This window comes from Helianthus annuus, chromosome 14 (genome assembly GCF_002127325.2).
Source record: "Helianthus annuus cultivar XRQ/B chromosome 14, HanXRQr2.0-SUNRISE, whole genome shotgun sequence".
Taxonomy (NCBI): Eukaryota; Viridiplantae; Streptophyta; class Magnoliopsida; order Asterales; family Asteraceae; genus Helianthus; species Helianthus annuus.
The window spans coordinates 126,238,889-126,247,408 of NC_035446.2; the positions used below are offsets into that span (position 1 = coordinate 126,238,889).

General features: G+C 38.7%; 1 protein-coding gene across 1 annotated transcript; it reads right to left on the reverse strand.

Moving 5' to 3' along the window:
* Positions 1-2,965: 2,965 nt before the first annotated feature.
* Positions 2,966-6,042, reverse strand: LOC110909343 (acyl carrier protein 1, chloroplastic). Its single transcript, XM_022154369.2, has 4 exons — positions 5,693-6,042; positions 4,308-4,406; positions 3,388-3,510; positions 2,966-3,291 (listed from the first exon to the last, which is right to left on the reverse strand). The coding sequence occupies exons 1-4, from the start codon at positions 5,738-5,740 to the stop codon at positions 3,163-3,165; spliced, it is 399 nt and encodes a 132-aa protein (XP_022010061.1). The 5' UTR covers positions 5,741-6,042; the 3' UTR covers positions 2,966-3,162.
* Between the last annotated feature and the right edge of the window lie 2,478 nt (positions 6,043-8,520).

Here is an 8,520-nt window from a genome sequence, read left to right on the forward strand (position 1 = left end):
AGCAACTAAAACATTGTGATGGTTCAACCCTTATATAAAGAAAATCATTTGGTCTATTTAAGACACGATTTTATCAATCATTTTCACATGGAAGAATATCTTGTTCTCGCTAAACACTTTTTGTCTTATCCGATTGCTGATTTCATATATCCACGAAATACTTTAAGTTGAAAGTAAGATAGGATTTGAAATACGAAACCAACATCCATCATAACACAACAATTCGAATTCGCCATGTTTTAAAAGCATGCCGACAATAATTCTCGAAACAGGTTACAAATGGGCACATATATCTCGCAACGAGGAGGGAAAAAGGATCAAGTAATGGAAGTAATGGATGAGAAAGGAGCGAAAGCCCTATTAGATTATTTGTAAAGAGAAAAGTTATTCTACAAGAGGAAATAAGTGTACGAAATGTAGGAAAAAAGTTTGACCATTTATTTACAAGATCAATGGTTGAGATTAAGTGGTCTCCAAATATAGAATTCATATAACTAAAAACAATTGAAACATGTGGAGAAAAGGGCAAATCAGGAAAACCCACTCCCCCCTTGATTTTCAAACGACTATAACTTTTTTCATACGTTAATATTTTTTTTTATAAAAATTACATTATATTAACGAGCATTTCATTTTCTTTAATTCAAGCAGCCTATTGTTATATTTTTCTTTAAAAAAATTGAAGGATTTTGAAAACCTATTACGTGATTACATGATTTTGAATACCCCAGTAAGTGACTACGTGATTTTGAATATTCATTGCGTGATTACTTGATTTCATGTGAAACACTAGGGCTGGCATATCGGGTCAACCCGATCTGTTAAGACACGAATCCGATAAGACACGAACACGAAACCTGTAAACACGAACACGACACGAAATCTTATCGTGTTTGATTTTCCAAACACGAACACGAACCTGTTAATAAACAGGTTACACGAAATGACCTGCTAAGACACGAAAATGTTATCAACATATCATATGACCTGTTTAAGACACGAACACGACCTGTTAAGACACGAACATGACCTGTTAAGACACGAACACGACCTGTTAAGACACGAACATGACATGTTAACCCCACATATTTGATATATCTTTTTAATTTAAATTATAAACAGGTTACTAACGGGTCTTAACAGGTTAACGGGTTTTAACCTGTTTAGACACGAAATTTAAACAGGTCTTATCGTGTCGACCTGTTTAGACACGAAACCTGTTAAGGTCAAACACAAAACCTGTTAACTTCGTGTAGGTTCGTGTCGTGTTATCGTGTTCGTGTCAGAATTGCCAGCCCTATGAAACACCACTAAGTGATTACGTAATTATGTAACAATAGTTGACTATATATTATTACATGCCTACATGATTTTAAATACCCATTTCGTGATTACGTGATTTCATTATAGTATTTATATGAAACCCTACTGAGTGATTATGTAATTACGTATAAACAAAAATGTAATACATAATATTTCATATGGAATACCTAATATTTCAGGTATAATCACGTATTAAGGATAAATTATATACAAAACATTAGCAAACCAACTTATAATAGCAACATAATGTCGTATATTAGAGATTTAACCATGTGATAAAGCATAAACAATCATGTTCTTATTATTGAATGTCTAATCACGTAATAAATATAATTGTATTAACATTAGTTATAACAAATCATTTTGAATGTGTAATCAGATAATGAATTTACATTGAATTCGTAATGATTTATGTTGAATGTGTAATCATGTAATGGGTATTCAAAAATCGCGCAGTGATGTACCGGGTATTCAAAATCATGTAATGGATACTAGGTATTCAAAATCACGTAAGGGGTATTCAAAGTCATGTAAATTATTTTTAAGAACACTATAGCAATAGGTTGCTCGTATTAAAGAGCATGAAATGCTCGTTAATACGGTGTAATATAAAAAAATTAACGTATAAAAAAGTGATAGCCGTTTGAAAATCAAGAAGGAAACTAGTTAAAAGGAGAAAAGACCATCATACCCTTCTTTTCTTAAATTAAGACTATGGGGTGTGGAGGGGCTTGGGCTGGAGGCATTGTTCGACACGTGGCAAGTGTGGGCTCCACTAGTCCACACCCAAAAAAGTGGGGTGTGGAAGGGGCGTGGTTAGGCGGCGTTGGGGTACCATGTGGCACCTAAATTTCTTATTTTTTTTCTATATTAATCATAGAATTTAGTAAATAATTTTAAAAACACATTTTATTTAAAATAAATAACTACAATAAAAAAATACATTATACCACCAAAAAAAATCAATCATATTCATCTTCATCTACATTGGAGTTGAATCTAGAAAGTGTCGAAACATGTTCTACCAAATCAGCTCGAAAGTTAGGAGAAAAGACCATCATACCCTTCTTTTCTTAAATTAAGACTATGGGGTGTGGAGGGGCTTGGGCTGGAGGCATTGTTCGACACGTGGCAAGTGTGGGCTCCACTAGTCCACACCCAAATTTATCATACGAATCGCTTGAACTTGAAGAATTCATTTTATATATTTTTTTTGGAATTTGATAGTGATTTTTGAATTTTTGAATGGTAAAAACGAGTAAGGAATGTTTGGTTTATATAGAAAATAATTAAAAGATTTTTTTTTAAATAGCCGTCCCCGATTTTTTTTTTTAAATAGCCGTCAAGTCGTCAACCCAAACCATGATAATAGTAACCCAACGCAAGAAGACCCAACCCATTTAAGTATATGTTAAGATGTTGAAAACAGGTCCAACGGGTTAGACATTGACACCATATGAAGGATTACGCATTTACACAGATTTGTCTCATATTTCACTTTTATGCTTTTGATACATTTGTCCCTGTTATACAACAAGCAGATTTAGTGTTTGTGACTTTTGTTAAACGTCGACGGGGCTTGCACTGCAGAAGCTCTTATCAAACGGTATTTGATCGACGCTACCAACGTGTATATCTCGTCTTAACCAAGAGACTTTGATATAGTAATAGTTTATTTATTGTAGCAAGCAAATTCATTAAAAATACCACTCTAATCCTGTCACCAGCATACCAACTAAGAACTGAAAAACAACTAACAATACTCCATGATACACCAACAAACACCAGGAACAGTTGAAATCAACAAAAACAAGAAAAAGTATACCAGAACCTCACTGATTACGCACTGTCTTTCTCAAGAATCTTCTCGATAAGATCTGCAGCATCTTGAACCGTCGCAATATTCTGGGCACTCTCTTCTTCAACGGTGATACCAAACTCTTCCTCAAGCCCCATCACAATCTCGACCTGCAAATGTAAATCTAGTCAGAATTGAAAACTACAAAAAGAAAAATCAAATTGGAAACAAATTCATCAAAAAATAAAGATTATAGTTTGGAGTACCGTGTCAAGTGAATCAGCTCCCAGTGCAGCAAACTTTGATTCACCAGAAACTGACATATCTTCTTTTAGAGCCAGTTGTTTTCTCACTATGTTGCAAACCTTGTCTACTGTCTCTGGTTTGGCCTGCAGAAAAAAAAAATGTGTGGAATGAGTTTCGAGTTTTAAGAAAAGATACCTAAATGAATATACATCGGCTTATAGTTCATGATGCGTATACTTGGGTTTTGTTTTAATTCAAACGGGTCAAATAAAAAAGAAGTTTGCTAAAAGGGGAACAAGTCCAATGAGATGAAAGTCACCAAAATCTCTTTTTATGTTATGTAGGGGTGTGAATTTCTGACACGAACCTAACACGAAAATTGCGGGTTTAGGTTTAGTCTAAACGGGCTAGGGTCAGTTTCAGGTTGAACCCGTGAACCCGTTTTAAGTTAACGGGTCGGGTTCGGGTCAACCCATGAAGTTTTGGGTCGTGTTCGGGTTAATATGTACAATACGATTTTCGGGTTCGTGTAGAATTTTCGGGTTCGGGTCGGGTTGAACCCGCCAACCTGCGAACACGACCCGTTTAGCACCTCTAATGTAATGCACACATCCTCCTAAACCGTTTATTCAAAGATTTACACTATTATTGCAATAATAATGTATGGTAAGCATAATTAACATGTGACTATTAATAGAAATGGAGAAAAACATGGTTGTGGGTCAGCCAAACCTGTTTCAACCCGGACAAAAAAACACATTTTAACCCAAATTTATTTTGATCTATTACCCACTTACCCAACCGCCCTAGCCTGGTCATTTTGACCCTGATTTGTTTAAAATACAAGAATAGGGATGCAAGACACTAAAGACAATGGTTTATTACATGTATATTTATACAAATGCCAGCATATAATCGCAACAAAAGAAGAATAACTTACAGCACATGAAATTTGAAGGCGGCGGAATGACAATGGGAGATTGGTTCTTCCCATATTGGAGAAAGAAACCATCTTCAGGCCAGAGACCCTTGTTGGTGCCTGAATAAAATCATTTTAAACAGAAGTATAAAGAGATATATATATCTAAACTAGTAGCACTAAGTTTTACTCTCAGTCATTGCACAAACAAATAAAACATAAAAATATTATTTAACTTAATAAAAGCTTTGACAAATTATTAAATCTCAAAAGTAGTCAATTAATAAGAAAACTGAAAATTTTGTGTATTAGTGTTGCATCTTAACAAGTGTGGTTTATTTAATACTTAGTTGCTACTAGTCAAACTCTTTTTGGTCAACTTATATAAGAAATCTTTGATTCTTTCTTTGAGTCAAACCATATGTAAAGAGTTGGCACCTACAGCCATCTCAACACATAATAGCCTAAATCATTAAACATCTGCAGCTGAAAAGCAACAATTTAACAAAAACTTGAAACTACAGCCTACATGGTTGTAAAACTCCCAACTAGTCTCCGATTAATCACTAATCGGAGGTTCACCGATTAATGGCCAATTAATCGCTAGGCGGTCAACGGCGGTCCTAATCTAGCCAAAATTTGGCCATACGCCGGCTAAATTTCGACCAAACCTTATAAATTCTTTCCAATTACTTAAAAAAATGGGTCAATGAGGGGTTAAAACATGTTTACTTTATTAAACTGCATATAAAAATGTGTGTGTATATAAATAACTAAAAATTACATATAAAAATCTCGATCCGATTAATTTCGATTAATCCCTATTAATCCCGATTAATCGCTAGTCGGTACCTCACCGCCCGACTAGCGCCTAGCGGTTCTTACAACACTGACAGCCTATAACCTAAACAAAATGAACCGTCTGAGTCAAATTTTTAACTAGTAAGTTATCAATTATTGCTGAAAACTGGACTATAAAAAATTACATTTCAACAATCAACAGTATTGTATTTTAGGGTTTATGAAGCACAGTAGAGATGGCGATTGGTCGGGTATTACTGTATTAGTAATCCTAGTCCCATACGCAGTTGTAAATTAATGCCCCATAGTTTTAGGTAATCAGGCCAAGTATCCAATACTCGCCCCATGCCCGTAAAAAAATCCAACCCCATACCCGGTCCCATGACCATCGGGTTTCAGGTAAACCGGCCCTAACCTTTCGGGTTTCCGGTATACCGATCAAGCTCGGGTTTTTTTTTTTTTCATCCATAGATCTAACAACTAGAAGCAATTGAAAGAGAAATCAAATATACACAACAAAGATCAATGAAGAAAAGACGTTACACATTGATGAAAGCAAGAGAAAAGTGAAATGAAAATGGATTGCAGATGAGATAGTGATATACCAGGCATTGGCATGAAGGTAGGGTGGATGATCCGGTGAAGGCTGCCATGGATAGATCTGATATGATCTGATCTGATAACAAGAATTCGAGAATAATCGGCGGAGGAGACGATGAGAGTGTGTTAGGTATTTATAGGTAAAATATTAGGTTCATTTTGACATCGAGAAATCCGCCGGTCAGGGGTTACTGATACTACTATTAAACTATGGGCGATAATTTATTTTTTCACCCCACTTCGCTTGTTGTGTGCTCGTTTGGCGTTCACTGGGCTGGCACAGGGCCCACACACTCGTCTCCGTCCACACCACGTTCGCCAAGCCACTCATGCTCTTACCCTTGGCGTCCCTTTGGCCTCACTTGGCAAGTACTATACGTGGTCTAAATGTACCGTAGGGTGTGGCTAAACGTACCTCCTTTATGTTTGGTGAACGTTTTTGTATTAAAATTAGGGCTGTTCACGAGCCGAACCGAACCGATCAAACCTTTGCTCGTGCCCGGTTCGTTTACAAAGCGATCCGAACCGAACCGAGCGTTTTTTCAACCTTGACCCTTGCACAAGTCAGGCACTTCCCAACGTAGAGAGCGATATCCCTTTTCTTGCCCGGCCACCAGTACTTGTAGCGAATGTCCTGGTACATTTTATCGGCACCGGGATGAATAGAATACCGGGATTTGTGGGCTTCGTTCATCAAATTTAGCAATTCAGTCCGCTTAGGGATCCAAATTCGGTCCAGAAAATAGAAGATCCCATTCGATTTGCTTACAAGCTGAGCTCCATCGTGATAGATTCTCTCCCTCTTCAAGGTGCGTTCATTAAAACAGGCGTGTAGTTTCGAGATCGTATTGGGCTTGGGTATTGCGGATGCTGAGCAAATAACTCCGTCTGCTGAGTGCGTCGGCAACGACGTTTGCTTTGCCTGGGTGATAACGAATCTCACAGTCATAATCTTTGAGAAGTTCTACCCACCGGCGTTGACGCATATTGAGTTCCTTCTAATCAAAGATATGTTGCAGGTTCCTATGATCGGTGAAGATCGTACACTTGGTACCATATAGGTAGTGTCGCCAAATCTTTAATGCAAAAACAACCGCGCCTAGCTCGAGATCATGGGTTGTATAGTTCTTCTCATGGATTTTGAGCTGTCGAGAAGCGTAAGCTATAACCTTGTCTCGTTGCATGAGGACACAGCCAAGACCAAGGTTGGAAGCATCACAGTAGACAATAAAACCGTCGTTTCCATCGGGCAATGTGAGAACAGGAGCATTGCAAAGCTTATGCTTGAGGGTTTGGAAATAAAACTCTTGTTCAGTTCCCCAAACAAAAGACCTGTCTTTATGCGTAAAAGCGGTAAGCGGCACAGCGATCTTGGAGAATCCTTCGATAAATCGTCGATAATAGCTCGCTAATCCGAGAAAAGAACGGACTTCAGACGGGTTCTTTGGCGTAATCCAGCTCTTAACTGCTTCAATCTTCGCAGGATCGACATGGATACCTTGACTATTCATGATGTGACCCAGAAACTGAACCTCTTCTAGCCAGAATTCACACTTGGAGAACTTGGCATAAAGTTGATTCCCCTGGAGTAGTTCGAGAACCAAACGTAGATGTTGCGCGTGTTCAGCTTTCGACTTGGAATAGATCAAGACATCGTCGATAAACACGATGACGAAACGGTCCAGATATGGCTTACACCGCGATTCATCAGATCCATGAAAACCGCGGGTGCGTTGGTTAAACCAAAAGGCATAACAACGAACTCATAATGGCCGTAGCGAGTGCGAAAGGCGGTTTTGGGTACATCTTCTTCCTGAATGCGTAGCTGATGATAGCCTAAGCGTAGATCGATCTTCGAGAAACACGTAGCACCTTGCAGTTGATCAAACAAATCGTCGATGCGAGGTAAGGGATAGCGGTTCTTGGTGGTTAACTTATTCAACTCCCGATAATCGATACACATCCTGAACGACCCGTCCTTCTTTTTAACGAAGAGGACTGGCACGCCCCAGGAGAGGTGCTCGGGCGAATAAAACCTTTTTCAAGTAATTCCTGTAGTTGGTTCGAGAGTTCCTGCATTTCGGATGGCGCGAGTCGATAAGGGGCTTTGGCAACGGGGTTAGCTCCAGGAATGAGGTCGATATCACGACTTGGCGGTAGTCCAGGAAGATCATCAGGGAATACCTGAGGAAATTCACGGACCACAGGAACGTCTTTGACTTCTGTCTTTCTTTTCTTTTCCTTCTCCGCTACTACAATGTTGGTCAAGAAAGCTCTGTATTCCTTGCGGAGATACTTGCTAGCCTGGACGCAGGACATAAGTTTGAGACCTTTAGAAGCAGTTTCGCCGTACACACATAATAAATCACCATTCGCGAGCGAGAATCGAATCATCTTGTCGAAGCACACAACTTCAGCATTGTTTTCACAAAGAAAGTCCATGCCTACTATGACGTCAAAACTTCCGAGTTGCATCGGAATGAGGTAGATTGGAAAGATGTGATTGTTGAGCTCGAGGGTACAATCACGAAGAACAGAATTAACGGTGACAGTTCTTCCGGTAACGACTTCAACTTCGAATGACGAGGGAAGATAAGAGCGCTTACGACTAAGGAACTTCTCGAATTCAAACAACACAAAGCAGTTATCGGCTCCAGTATCAAACAAACATGACACATAAATACCATTCACAAGGAACGTACCATTAACCACGTTGTTGTCAGCTTGGGCTTGACGAGCATTGATGTTGAAGGTTCTGGCGCGTGCTGCTTGTTGCTGCTGCGGAGGCTGTTGCTGCTGTTTCTGGGGCTCATGCTTCACAACCCTGTTCGGG

Excerpts from the sequence above, each read along its gene's own strand:
- LOC110909343 (XM_022154369.2), bottom strand. The coding sequence starts at position 5,740 with ATGGCAGCCTTCACCGGATCATCCACCCTACCTTCATGCCAATGCCTG. Across the intron at positions 4,407-5,692 it reads TACCTTCATGCCAATGCCTG|GCACCAACAAGGGTCTCTGG; the intron begins GTATATCACTAT and ends GATTTTATTCAG. Across the intron at positions 3,511-4,307 it reads GCCTTCAAATTTCATGTGCT|GCCAAACCAGAGACAGTAGA; the intron begins GTAAGTTATTCT and ends TTTTTTCTGCAG.